The following is a 14,863-nucleotide window of genomic DNA, read 5'->3' as shown; positions in this document are numbered from 1 at the left end:
AGCCTCAAATCATGAACGCAGCGTACAATTTACGTGAAATCTTTCACACATTTTCTTACTAGGCTGAGGAATATATCCCACCCTTTTCACATTGGCCTGTTATAGCGCCACCAACAGGTTGATTTTTGCAAAACACATTTTTGGAACAAAATGCCTCAAATCATCCAATTGCCATCAAAGGCGTATGAAGAAATGGCACCCTTTTCACATTGGCCTATTATAGCGCCACCAGGAGGCCACAACCTGACCTGGCTTGGTGGAGACCTGTGCCCCGAGGGGCACTTTTTCTAGTTTGGCTATAAATCTGTTTTAGGAGTCCTGGCAGGTGGATTAGAAGTACGGTATGGACACTATAGCAAAGCTCTGTCTTCATTGACTAACATGACACACAGAACATCTGTGTTTCTAGCTGTCAAGAGAGTATGCCTATATACAGGCTATGCGTTTTGTGTCTTCATGATACTAGCTGTAACATGTGTTCTAACCAGGCTTTAAACATGTTTTCCCCCATTGTTGGGGGGGGGGGGGGGGGGGGGGGGGGGGGGTTAAGTGAGCTTTTATAGGTAAATGGAAGCGACTTGATTGGAGGTGGCTTCATTGGTTGTACAGTAGGTGTGGTCCTGCTCCTGATCGTATGTATAAGCTCCCTTAGTTGTATAGTCATTGCATACATGTATACAGCCTCCTCAGAAGCTAGTGTGACAACAATACAATGATCAAATTAGTCACAATAAACCAGTAAGACGCCTGAAGGGCAAGGTCGCGTGCACTGGCCATATATGGAGCGTGTCTTGAGTGTACAGGGTTTGATAAGGTCAGATCAACATATGGAATGTCAGAACAGGTCAGCTCCATATATGGAGATCTAAGGGTGTCTTGAGTGTACAGGGTTTGATGAGGGTCCAGGTAGGGCCTTAATTTTCGGGCCTGTTGAGAACTAGTTTTCGCCGGCTGCCGGGCGTGGCTGCACAAATAACTTTGGGGCAGGCCCGTCTAGAGTTTAAATGGACAGGTATCAGACAAAAAGGGAGACATCGAAGAGGAAGGATGGATGGGGAAGGATCAACATATGGAATGTCAGAACAGGGATCTCCATATATGGGCTTAACTACTATGATATGATCCCTGATTTACTATCATCCCTGATGATGTCATAGTGATGTCACTAGACCTATGTCATAGTGATGTCACAAGACCTGGGCACAATATATGGGGGCTTTCCCCATGTATGGGGATTTTGAGTGACAAGGCTTTCCCATGTATGGGGATATTGAGTTACAAAAAACGCAAGGTTTCATAAATGCGACCTTTGGTCGCAATTAAAATAGCAGCAATCAAAAAACAGTCTAAATAGCATGTGTTGCAAAATAGTATAGTATAATATAATAAAATAAAAACAACTATGGATTGTGTGTGTCTCTCTCTCTAATAGTGTGTCTGAGAGTCACACTCTGTATATAGTCCAAATCACTGTTTTGAGTTCCGGACTCTGAGTCTTATGGCCTTGGGGATTGAAACTGTCCCTGAGCCTGATAAATAATGGGGCCTGATGCTCCGGTACCATTTGCCAGACTATAACGGAGTAACAGAGTAAACAGTCCATTATTAGGGCGACTGGGGTCCCTGGGGGTCTTCTGGGCCTTCACCCTATACTCCGTCTTGTGATAATGGGTAGAGCATCGTCCGTACCAGGCAGTGACACAACAACAAATCTAGAGCCTTGTTTACATTGTGATCCATTAACCAACCCAACACACAAATGAATTTGGCTAAGTCCAATTTGAATGTTCGTTCGTGGAGCCAAGCTAAGCCTTACTAAGCCATGTGGACATAGGACATATCTCCTGTTTGCATGAGGCAACTTGATGTACAAGTACACCCCCTGGACATGACGGTAGTATGTTGCAGGCACTTAACCCAAATCCAATCCTTGATGCTGAGTGCCAAGCAGGGAGGCATTGGGTTGCATTTGGTGGTATGATCTGGCCGTGGATTGAACAACGAACGACCTCCCAATCTCAGGATGGACACAAAAGTTGGTACAACATTTCACTGTGTTGTGGCTGCATTTTTACCCTCAAGCATCTTGAACTTGGGGGGGGGTGTAGTTTGACAAGTACTTGAGAACTGCATCTTTGATAGCTGTGAGACATCATAGGCTCATCATGACGTGCTCTGGGGGTTAGCTGAGACCTGGGGTACGAAGCAATCTCACAATCTTATTTTGGGAGGTCTGTAGAGTGTTGACAGATATCTACATTATCAATCTGCTCATATATTAACCTCTCTATAACCTTCCAGGAGGTACAGAGGATGAAAACAGGCCGGTAGTTGCCAAGGTTCTAATTTGCTTCCTTTTTTATACCGAGGGGTTACTCTCGCAAGCTTAAATTCTTTTGGGGTGTGACACTGACTGATGGATACATTTCATATGTGGGAACAATGGGAGCAATAGAGACAGCTGTGTCTCTGAGGATCCTGAGTTATTAGTGTGGCCAGTGGCTGTGGTGGTTACAGGGCTCTGAGCTATTTTTTCTTTTTTCTTTTGTTTAGCAAATCTTCGTACCTTGGTGAATTTAAAGTAGCCACAGCATAATAATCCAAATAGAAACTTTAATTTCAATTGGCCATATGGGGTCAGACTTATTCACTTGATTGAAACTACCAACTGATTGGTCCAATACCAACATATCTTAGACAAGTATTTTTTATAAAATATCAAATGCTGTGCCTTACTATACAACTGGAGCTTTGAGCAATTACTATCACCTCTTGAGTTTATCATGGGTGTTAACCCGACAGTGGCCAGGGATCACTTTACCAATTCCTCCGATAGTGTCATGCCAATTAGAATTAAGGCACTAATCCCAGGCCACCACACTTATACAAAATATACAAGGAGGAAATAGTCAATGAGTTCACCTATAAGATGTAAATTGTAGTTTGCATTGCACACTCTTGTGGCTTTCGTGCTTCGGATGTCGAGGTTCCTTTGACCCCCACCCCCCCAGCCCCCCCTTTGGCACACTATCTTTTACACCCTGGGGACTTTAGTGAATATGGTCTTTAATGCTCTTAGAAAGGTTGATCTTGCTGTGTGCCATGACAAAGGTCACGGGTGGCCTGTCCTCTGTTTAGCGGATGGCTGACAGACAGACAGACACCAGAGAGGCTGTGAGGATTACAATGAATACTGAATGGAGAGTTAGGGAGAAGTGGGATGAGTAATGGTTTTCAGGGTGAAACTCAAGTCAAATGCAAATGTTCTGCACATATGTAAATTCCAAATAAGGAACAGTCAAATTGCACTCTGCCAACCTCCATATGACTCCACAGATTTCAACAACTCTGCAGCCAGCGACAAACAAAAAAACTTTGTTAAGACAATAGAGCCAACCATTTCTTCTATGGAAACCCTTCTACAGCTCTAGGAAGTATAAATGATCAGTAAGCCCAATTTATGTTGAACTAAGTGAAATAAGCTCTTTGTGAATGAGATTCAAATCTTTGCACGCAAGATTTAACTCTTGCAGGAACCCATGTGATTCAAGCCAAGCTTATTTAATGCCATTATTGACCTTTGGAAAACCCAATCAATATAGGACAAAACCTGTTTGATCAGGGAGTCCATAGAGGTGGACAAGCAGTGGGGAGCGACCAAATGTGGCTGTACTATCTGGACATTTTCCAATTAGGCTGTGGCTCGCCAGCAGATCAGACTGAGGATAATCCTTGGATTGGATCGAGTGGCTAGTAGTATACGGGACCAAGATAATGTGAGTGAGTGCCAGAGGGGGACCCGTTTGACAAATGAGAGTGTCACCATGAGTTATAGGGGAATGAGGAAGTGGACGAGTAAGGAGGAGGGAAGGGAGCGGTGTGCAAAGTGGCGAGATGTGGAAGCGATAGCGAATGAAACTCTCACGAGTGTGAGAGGAGAGAGGCAGGAATAGGGAGAGCTACTGTATGGTTGGAGAGCTGGTACGTGACGTCAGCGGCTTGTTGGATTGAGGTGCCGTGTCCTGCTGATTTTAATCCCATCTGATTAGGGAAACGAGAGCATGCATGTGCCTGTGCAAACCATCAGGGGAAGAGAGAGAGAGGAGAGCTACACAGAGGAATACTGAGCGTTCCATTAAGGGAGATAAGTGGGGCTAATTTACAGCTTGAGAGACAAGAGGGGGGTGGGGGTGTCAAATATTTTGTCCTTTTTTTGACCCCGTTCCATGCACATTTCTCCCCTTTTGCCCTTCTCCTCGTTTGTCCGTAACAGTTTTCACTTCACTTTCACTTCCAATTTTGAAGTGAGGAACGGATCAAAGCATGCCCACAAACGGACTGAACAAAGCCCTGAAGCTGCAGTTTGGCCTCATCAACCATGAGAACCGCTATCTGACGGCAGAGGCCTTCGGCTTCAAGGTGAATGCCTCAGGCTCCAGCATGAAGAAGAAGCAGATCTGGTCACTAGAGCACAACGACCACGATGGACAGACGGTGTTCCTTCGCAGCCACCTGGGACGGTACCTGGGCTCAGACAAAGATGGGAAGGTCAGCTGTGGGGCAGAAAGGCCTGACGCCGACTGCCGCTTCCTCATCGTGGCACAGTCGGATGGTCGCTGGGCTCTCCAGTCAGAGAGCTACTTGCGGTACTTTGGTGGCTCTGCTGACTACCTGTCATGCTTCAGCCAAACCATCGGGGAGCCCGAGCTGTGGTCCGTTCACATGGCACTGCATCCGCAGGCCAGCCTGCTCAGCATCACCCGCAAGCGCTACGCCCAACTGTCCAAGTCGGAGGGGGAGATGTCGGTGCAAGGCAACATTCCCTGGGGGGTGGCATCTCTGGTCACCTTGGTCTACATGGAGGGGAAGTACAGCCTGAAGACCTGCGATGGCCGCTTCCTCTGCAACGATGGCAAGCTGGTGAAGGAGAACGCTCCCGCCACCGCCTTCACCCTAGAGCTCAAATCTGGCAAGCTGGCCTTCAAGGACTGTAATGGGAAGTACTTGACCCCAATTGGCCCCACCGGCACCCTGCGTTCCGGCCGATGTTCTAAGCCCGGAAAGGACGAGCAGTTTGATTTAGAGGAGAGTCATCCGCAAGTTGTATTCCAGGCTACCAACAACAACAGATTTGTCTCCGTCAAGCAAGGTAATAAGCCTACAGACCTATGGGAAAAGTTGTGTTTTTTAGTGCAATCACTTGTCCCTCTTGTGTTCCCGTAAAATGGTTTAGTGTGGAGGATTAGATCATCACAAAAGTGATCGATTGGCACGCTACACCGCTTTTGTTTCAGCCCCTGTGGACAAAGGGTTTTGGTGGCTTTGCAAAAGCGTGGCTTTCACAATGGGATACATTTTAAGACGTGTGGTTGAAGCATAAGTCCACCACTAGCACTTTTCAACCTATCTTCATATAATAGATCCTAATGTTTATGATAAAATAGCACAATTATTTTCCTACTCGATCTGCCTCATAGGAGGGCTGTGGACAGTTCAGAAACCCGTCTTCCAGTGACTTCATCGTTAGTCAGATTTTCTTTTAAAGGTATATTCAGTGATTTCACTTCATTCAAATATCACTTATTTTTTCTTTTTTTTTGGATAATCCTCCCTACCATAGAGTGTGCTGACCATATAAGGAGTTCCTCCCTGTCCCCAGTGAGCCCCTGGCGTCAAAAAACCCTAGTTTCAGTTTTGGTGGCGGGTGGCAAAGCCTTCATCCAATCAGGATGAGAGGGACTTTCCTCCAATCATGATCGAGTGGGGGCACATGCTGTTGGCCTGTTGCACTTCCCCCCACTGTAGAGTGTGTGCATGTGCACATTTTGTTACCGGGGCGGACTGGGTGGTTTTCCAAATCACCCAAATCACTGAATGCTCCTTTAAACAAGATTATTGGCCCAAAGCCCTCCATTATTTTGTGAGGACCAATTATATGAAGATAGGTTGAGAAGTGTTGAGGTCATTCTTTAATTGCTTTCAAATAATTGCTTTGACATTTTCCCTCAGATGTTCTCAAAATGTTGTATATTGCAGTATTGCAGTCTAGTACAAGAAAGTGGACCCCACAGCTCAAAAAGGCCCTCTCCATTTTGACACATTTTGGAAGTATCTTCAAAATGAAAAGAATGTCATGCCAGTCAAAGGTGACAGCAGCTGCTGTCAGTGTGGAGTTGAATTGCTGTTTGCGCTTATCAAAAACAGGGTGATGTATCTCTTTTAGGAAGGTAGATATTACCAATCCCATGTAATTTACCTCCACATAGCAAGAGACAAAGTGAAAGGTGTAAATAAAGTATTGAAGGCGACTGAGTCAGTAAACTACCTCAATGGTGTAATTTTATTTCTATGAAAGTCAAATGAGGGTTGTGAAACTTATTTTATATGTCACGGGTCATGCAGGCCTTATCGGAACAGTACAACTCGTAGGCATCACTCAAGATCAGCTGCCTTTTCATGTACTGGAGCATAACGTATCCCCAACTCTACAGCAGAGGTGGCTGAAGCTTAATGGGTACAGAGGCCGCCTGGTAATCAAAAGGTCACCTGTTCACTATGTGTCAAAGTGTCCCTGAGCCAGGGACAAATTAGCCATTGGGCCAGTGGGGCCATGGCCCAGGGGCCCTTGGCTCTCAGGGGCGCTTCGGTGAAATTGGACCGCGCAGTACTAGGTTTGACACCCTGAAAAGGGCTCCTGGGGCTTTTCATTGGCCATTGATTTAGTTAGATTTAGGTAAACAAGATGATAAAGAGCTAAATCTTAAAAAGACAAAAGAGTGGCCGCACACACTGATAGCCAAAGTGCCGATTATTTATTAGGATGCAGAGTAGGAACCAACGTTTCGGCAGATCCAACTGCCTTCTTCAGGGTATATAAAACAAGATGATAAAAACACGGAAAAACACAAAAATGTCGCACGCACGCGCACTATAAGGGCCCTGCAAAAATGATGGGCCCAGGGGCCCTCGTGGGGGTTAATCTGTCCCTGCCCTGAGCGAGACACTTATCCCCCCCACCCACGTACCCACCCCATCATAATCTGAGCAGCAATCAACTGGGTGAAGTAAATCAAATCAAACAAAATTAAATCACTCTAATAATCTGGTCCATTATCCACTGCTTCATCATACATTGTTTTTCTCATTTGCATTTAAGAAAGCTACAGTAATTGGACCCAAACCAATGTAGCTGTTGGGATGGTGTATTTCTGGCAGTAGCTAGGACTGCTGAGACTGGATTATTATTTTTGCATACACTGTAAAAACAAAACAAAAAAAACAATCCACAGAGTAGAGATGAAATAGCACTAGCATGTTCTTGTTTCTAGTAGATGTCATGCACTAAATGTGATGACCTTCAGAAGTATACAGTACATTAGCACAAACACATTCTAGGGCTAAAAGTTGATATGGAAAGTTGACTAATGGAAATGTCATTATGGATTCAACTTGTCACTCACAAACAACTGAAGAATTATACACATCACAGTCAGTGGCATACTCGATGTATAGCCTAGCATTAAGCATAGCAGATTCGCAAAGTCACTCACAGCACATCAAATTGTATTGTTGTGTGCTCTTTTCAATGCGTGAAAGCATTGTATGACAAAGTATAATCCTAGCTGTTGACAGTCATTCTGAGTCAGTAATTGTGGATAATGGGCTTTGTCATTTCCACTGTATGTCCACTGAAGATTAAGTGGAGCAGAGCTGACTCCAAGGCAGCTCTATAGTGGGGTGCCACTTCATTACCACCAATGAGCATCAGACTTGCACCATTACAAAGTAATACCTCTCAAACTTCATCCCCAAAGTGAGAGTGAAGTTGGTCTCTAAAATAAGTGGTTTCTACTATGAATAATGTAAAAACCTGGATGGTAGTGGACTGTGGTCGTTAAGCCTATGACAGAGCAGCTAAAATGGACCATATGTCCAAGGGGTCACCAGACAGATCAGTTACTATAGGACCAGTGTGAGCCTGGAAGATCTGCGGTGTAGAACAAAACGGTAAATAGAAAGAATGATGGAGGGTAAATAGCAGGAATGATGGAGAATACCAGAGTTTGTTAAGCAGCAATACAATTTGAATCATTGATTGTAAAACACAGGTTTACTGTGTCACTTGTAGGTCAATCTTCTTGCTTAATTTTTCCCTGGTTTTGGAGGACTAATAAATTGTTTTTAGATGATCGTGTTTTTCCTTTTGGTTGCTTCCTTTCTGTTTTTAAGGAACAATGTACTGGAAGCTGCTTAGAGAGGCCTGTAGTGCATATTTGCATTTCACCACAGAGGGAATTACAGTAAGAGAAGGAACAGAACAGGATGGGTGGAGGGGTGCCTGAGGGGGATTAGTGTTGTAACAGGCTTAAGACAAAGTCTGAAGGATATTTCTGTGGCAACTAATTTCAACCACGGCAGACAGTGTTCATTTTATGAGGTCATGAATTTGCCACCTCTCCACACACCACCACAATAACACGAATAAATATACATTCATAATCTACTGTATAGTTTTTACACTGGTTGCAGTTAAGCAGTCTATAGTGATACGTTTTAATTAGATTTGGGATATTCATTTGGTGCATTAGCTTTTGGGTTTCTTCTTTCTTCTGGATAAATCATTCTCTCATATGAGCTGTGTATTAGAGCTGTATATCTGAGAGTGATTTGGAAACTAGGGATCATTGAGATATGAAAATGCCTCAGTAAATCGAGGATTCAAGTAGTGATAAAAGAGGGAACCTTCACCGCCCAGGAAGCAGGGATAGCTTAATACTTCAGTGAGGAGGTACAGCAGTAGTAAATTAATTCAGGCTTATGATGGTAGAGACAGCTGCAGAAAGACTGCTGACGTGTTTTAGCCTGCTGGGGGGTCGATCTTCAGGGCAATGAATCGAGAACGACTGAGGGATTGATTTAGTCAAATGTGATTTTTTTTTTGGGGGGGGGGGGGTCACAATTTGAATTTGATTAAAACAAAAATGCTGTTCCTTTAGAAGCCAACTCTACTCAAGGTATAACCACAGGTAATTGCACTTTACTGTACAAAGGGGAAATTCAGAATCCAATTCCATAGTGTCCTGTCGTTTTAATGGAACTATTTTGAGTATAATCGCTGTGTAATCAAAGCTCATTTAGCTTGGTGACTATTAACCACCACCTTGCTAATGAGCTCATGAGTTAGTTCATTGTTGTCGTGATATGGGTTGGCTTTATAAAACAATCATGATACATGCTCATTGATAGTGGCGTCAGTCGCATGGTTCTTGTCTGCTTTCTGTGGACTGTATGACTCAAAAGTTGAATATTATGTCCTGTCTATCAAATTCATGTCTCATAGATGTTATATTCATTGTGTCTTTATACAGGGGTCTGTGCATAATTCCGACATCCCATTATTCTGACCATTAGGTAAGGTTAGTGTGAGGTTAGGGTTAGGGGTTAGTTATAATGGGGCCAGTTGTACCAATGGGACGTTGGAATAATGGGACGGAATAATAACATGGCACCCTTTACACCCAGGTTTGTGTTAGGTCAGCTGCACATCCCCAAACCGAATCAGATGCTGCTGGATACAGAAATACCTGGAATAGAAACAGAGAAATCCATAAAGTAGCTCATGTAAAAAAAAAAAAAAAAAAAAGAACTTTAAAGGACGACTTTAGTTTTTTTCAACCAAGGTTCATGTTTTAGGTTGTTATGAGAGAAAGTAAAAGATGAGTGTTCATTTTTTCATTTGCTGCTTTCTTTCGTTTTAGGGATTTTAGCTGTTTTTGACAGGGGGGCGGGGGCATTCGAGCATGGGGCTAAATATGTATTTCTTTACAAAATGTTATAGCGATTACTTTTTAAATTCTTTACTATAGTCCTACTAGACCCCAATAAATTACATCTGGCCACAAAAGATCACAGGATCTATACTGAATGTGAAGGTAGCCTACTGGGGGAAGCACTGTGTATCATAGGCATATGCCAGTTTGACATTCAATATATCCTGTGATATTCTGTGGCCAGATGTAATTTCCTGAGGTCTAGTAGGACTATAGTAAAGCATAAAAAAAGAAATCACTATACAATTTAGTAAAGAAATACATATTTAGCCCCGTGCTGGAATGCCCCCGCCCCCCTGTAAAAAACAGCTAAAATCCCTAAAACGAAAGAAAGCAGCAAATGGAAAAAAAAAATACACTCACCTTTTACTTTATCTCAGAACAACCTAAAACATGAACCTTGGTTGAAAAAAACTAAAGTTGTCCTTTAATTTGCAAACTGGTCACATTTTGAGCACCACAGGCTCCTCCGACTTGATAATTGAGAAATGGTTGCTGCTCATCATGTATTTATGTATTACATTTAAAGTTCTGTGAAAAGTTTCTGAACTCGACTCATTGCTGAGGGCTCGTGGAAACGCACCTGGGACCTCCGGGACTTCCGGACTCATAGGCTCAACAAAGGCAGCTACACACTGACACACTGTAAGACTATTAAAGTGGTCGGGGGTCATCAGATCGTTAGCTGTCGCCTGTCTCCACCTTTACAATAAATCTCTGTAAAAGAATACCAGCACTCACGGAACTGTCCTTTAGGGCACATTCATTCATATATAAGTTGGCATGGTATACTACAGAGCAGACAGCGTTTCATGGTATACTACAGAGCAGACAGCGTTTCATGGTATACTACAGAGCAGACATCCAGTGAAGGCAACTGACGCTGACAACACACACTGTTTTGTTTAGGACACGCCTGAACCGCCTTTACCACATGCAAATGTCTATGCATAAATTAGGAAGAAATGCCCTCCTTCGCCCTTTTTTTCTTCTTTTTTTTCAAATAGTAAGCATGACATTGTTTCAATTTCTTACAGAAATAATACAACCCTTTGTTCTTATATTTTCTCCCACAACTCCCTTCCACCCCTCCCCAACCGTCACCATCCATACACCATCCTTCCCCCCACAAGGCCAGACATAGAAACAACAATATATGTATAAAACCTATAAGTTGGGTACATAATGTAAAAAATTACATTCAAGGAAATAATTTCGTATCGCTTTTTTTTATCACAGAATTGTTACCACCCACCCCTAACCCAAACAGAATTAGAACGTCACCAGACTTATCAGTAGGCTGAGATCTCTGAAAGTCTGCATGGCTACACCAGACCAGTCCAGTGTATTATAAATATGCTTCCCAACATTATATGCCTATGCATAATGGGTTTTCTCCCCAAAATATGGAGATGATCTGACATAATCGCTGCCGCCCTTTCCCCCTTGTTAAGTTGTTGCCACGGTGCAGCACTGAAGGGTTGGGCCATCCCAAACATGGCCTTCCACCTGGCTCCAGGCTAGCCTTCAAGTCCTGGTGTGTTTAAATGTCATTGTCCCTGGTCACTATGGCAATGCCTGATAGTGTAAATGCCATTTGTCTTCATTTCGTCTGTTGGAACATGAAATAGTTGCTTAGCAGCTGTCTCTTTATTTCCAATTTTGCTCAGGTGTGAGCATCTCAGCCAACCAGGACATGGAGACAGACATGGAGACTTTCCAGATGGAGATTGACAAGGAAAGCAAGAAGTGCATGTTCAGAACTAATGGCGGGTCCTACTGGACTCTTGTCTCTCACGGAGAGATTCAATCAACTGCTACAGACAAGTGAGTTGCCCTTAATGGTCAGCTTGACTGACACTTACTTGGCATAGACATTTTCTTAACCTGGCTTTTTCTCACACCTCTTTGAACTCTGTATTTTCCCTGTTCCTCCATCCACCTCTTTGTGTCCAGAGAGAGAAACACAATGTTTGACATTGAATGGCGAGGTCGCAGGGTGTCACTAAAGGCCAGCAATGGGAAATATGTAACCACGAAAAAGAACGGGCAGCTCTCAGCTGTCAGCGACACAGTGGGTGAGTGCTCAAAAGACCAATGTCCCTCCAGTCTATGTAATCATCTTTCAAATCAGCCAATGTTGAGGGACCCTGGGTGGATGAATGATTTTCACTCTGTGTTTATGTGTGGCTTTTGCAGGTGGCGACGAACTCTTTCTGATGAAACTTATCAACCGGCCAATGCTGATCCTGCGCGGAGAGAACGGCTTTGTGTGTCACCACAAGAACGCCAACACACTGGATTGCAACCGATCCGTCTATGACATCTTCTCATTGTTCTTCAGTGATGGTGCTTATCACATACAAAGTCAGTGTTTTTCTTATAGTCCTGTGCATGCTTGTATGGGCATATCATTGATATGCTCTCTTAGGACCCTAACAGTCATTTTGTTTTCATTCGCCCTACACATCCCACCCAACACTCCCTGCTGATACCTGCCACCCCAGCTCGTAGGAGTACGTGCAGTGACCAATATCGCCCTCCCTGAACGGGGATTGGGAGTATGATATATGATATAGTACTTAATTTTCAGTTTGCACTGAAATTTGTCTTCCGGGCCTTGTATGCAACACATATTCACTCATTTGACATAACACAGACAACGGAAAATAAAATAAAATTACACATGTAAAAACATATAAGGCAAGAGCAATGTCCACAGCTCAGTCTAGCTGGCCAAACTCCTGATTAAGCCTCAAAGTCGACTGATGGAAAAAGGACCTTCAGTCTGACCTTGGCTTATTGTATGCTGGAACACCATATCTCCTTCCTGAAGGCAGCAGCCTATACTCTCCATACAAAGGAGGTGCTATTCCTTGCTGCTAACCCTAGGATCCTGTTATCATACGTGGATGTATAGAGTGAAGTGAAGTGTTGTCCAACAATCTTTGAACAAAATGTTCAGTTGTTGCAGCAATTGTGACTTTAAGGCTACAGACAAACATCCATACCAGGTGGTACTACAGTACTGAAGAACACTCATAATACTCAGAACACTCAGAAGTGAAAAACAAAAGAAGAATCCTTCTACTAGCATCAAAAGATCTTAAAAGGCGAAGGAAATAGATTCTTTGCTTTGCTTTTTTTACACACTGATTCAATCTGATCTTTCCATGACAAAATATGTTCTATTACTACTCCTAGGTATGTATATGCACATATATACCTGGTTGATCTGTTCACCATGAATAGTAATGGGGGATCTGTGTGTGGTTCACGAGAGGGTAATCCCTCCTTGACGCCATTGGTAAAACGCGAGCGCTCGCACAGGCCAATTGTGTTCGTGCAGAGTGCAGACGCTCGACAAAGCCGGATGCACCACGATGGAGTGGATTTTGTTTTTGTAGCTAATGAATAATATGTATTCTCCTAATCTCTTAATCTCTCCGCAGGTGTAAGTGGAAAGTTCTGGCACGTCTCCAATAGTGGCATGGTGTGTTCAGACGGTGACAAGCCTGAGGACTTTTTCCTTGAGTTCCTGGAACACGGGCGTATCGGCATCAAAGGATCCAATGGCAAGTACCTCCGTGGAGATAAGGGGGGCACGTTGAAGGGTGACGGTGCCTATGTGGATTCATCGGCTCTTTGGGAGTACTGACCCCACCCACTACCACCACGAAGCCATGAGATGGAGTGGGTGGAGCATGAGAGGCGTGGGCAGACTCCACCCCTGTGGAAACAGCTCAGATGATACAGACTAAGAGGGGAATGTTTCCACGCCGTTGTGTATCATTTAGCTTCCGTTCTGGGTGCCCATTTTGCTCTTGCTCTTCTTTTTTTCTATTTTTTCCTTTTTTTACTGGGAAGAATGTCAGAAGTGAAAACTAGAAAATAGAAATCTATGTCAGTGTGTGTTTCTTGTGAAATCTGTTTAATGTTTTGTTCATAAAAGTGACAATGCCAACATCAGTGGACACAATCGGATGTTCAGTTTCACTCAGACTGTAAAGGCATTGTACAATCCTGTTTGAGCCACATCTCCTTAAAATTCACAGGGTTGTAGCCAGTATCAGAGCACAAGGAAAGTATAAGGAAACATATGCAGGCTATATCCCCTTAAAGCATCTGTTTTTGTATCAACCACTCATCTTAACCACTCTAAAGCAGCACTATGTAGTTTGGGGTATCAGTGGCAACGTTGGACACAAGTAACATGGAAGCCAACGTCTTTCACTTCATTACCCAAGAGTCTCTGCAAGCATGTCCGTCAAGGACGCGCTGTGATGGGCTAGTCTTCGCTTTGACTGGCAGTTCTGCCTTGGTGCCTTGGCAAATGGCAGGGTGAAAGTCAATCCCTATGCATACATAGTAATGCAGTCATTAATAGCAATGCATTGATGCAGTCCCTAGCAGGGAAAGCTTTGTAAAGCGTCCTTGGGTTCATGAAAGGCGCTATATAAATTCAAGCTATTATTATTATTATTATTATTATTATTATATAGGGAGCCTTTTCACCCCTACGGTGTGTTTGTGTGTGTGGGTGTAAATGGCTACTGCATGTGCAAAATGGAACCATAACTATAACTAAGACTTAGTTATAGCTATAGTGTGCTTATAGGACTTATTTACTAAGTCCTATAAGCACCTTAGCACTACAGAGACATTTGTACAGCATTCAAAGGGGATTCAAATCCAACACTGGACCCTTCAGGGGTCCTTGAGGGGTGGGGGTGGGTGTCAGTAGAAATACAGCTACAAGCTACTGTACAAGCTTACATCACATCGGGTCGTATCAATTTAGCAGACCTTGACATGAAAATGTTTGAGAACGGTGTACATTTAATATAGATATACAGTAATTAGATGTAGGCTGCTGTCGAGGTTACTTCCCCGGTTCGAGCCTGGGCTCCTCCAGAAAGTGCCCCTGAGCAAGACACTTAACCTCCAACTGTTCCCTGGAACGCTCCACTGGTAGAGAAGTCATTTCCCCTTGGGGATCACTACACATCCTCCTTCACTGTATATATTATACA

General features: G+C 43.6%; 1 protein-coding gene across 1 annotated transcript; it reads left to right on the top strand.

Moving 5' to 3' along the window:
- Window positions 1–4,323: 4,323 nt before the first annotated feature.
- LOC306936721 (fascin-2-like) lies at window positions 4,324–14,319 on the top strand (the record flags this gene model as incomplete). The annotated part of the gene is made up of 5 exons (XM_079520335.1): window positions 4,324–5,149; window positions 11,501–11,657; window positions 11,787–11,908; window positions 12,030–12,197; window positions 13,283–14,319. 5 exons carry the CDS (start codon window positions 4,324–4,326, stop codon window positions 13,486–13,488), a joined length of 1,479 nt encoding a protein of 492 aa, XP_079376461.1. The 3' UTR covers window positions 13,489–14,319.
- Between the last annotated feature and the right edge of the window lie 544 nt (window positions 14,320–14,863).

The sequence above is a fragment of the Electrona antarctica genome (genome assembly GCF_951216825.1).
Source record: "Electrona antarctica genome assembly, chromosome: 14".
NCBI lineage: Eukaryota > Metazoa > Chordata > Actinopteri > Myctophiformes > Myctophidae > Electrona > Electrona antarctica.
This window is presented reverse-complemented; position numbering and strand designations above follow the sequence as displayed.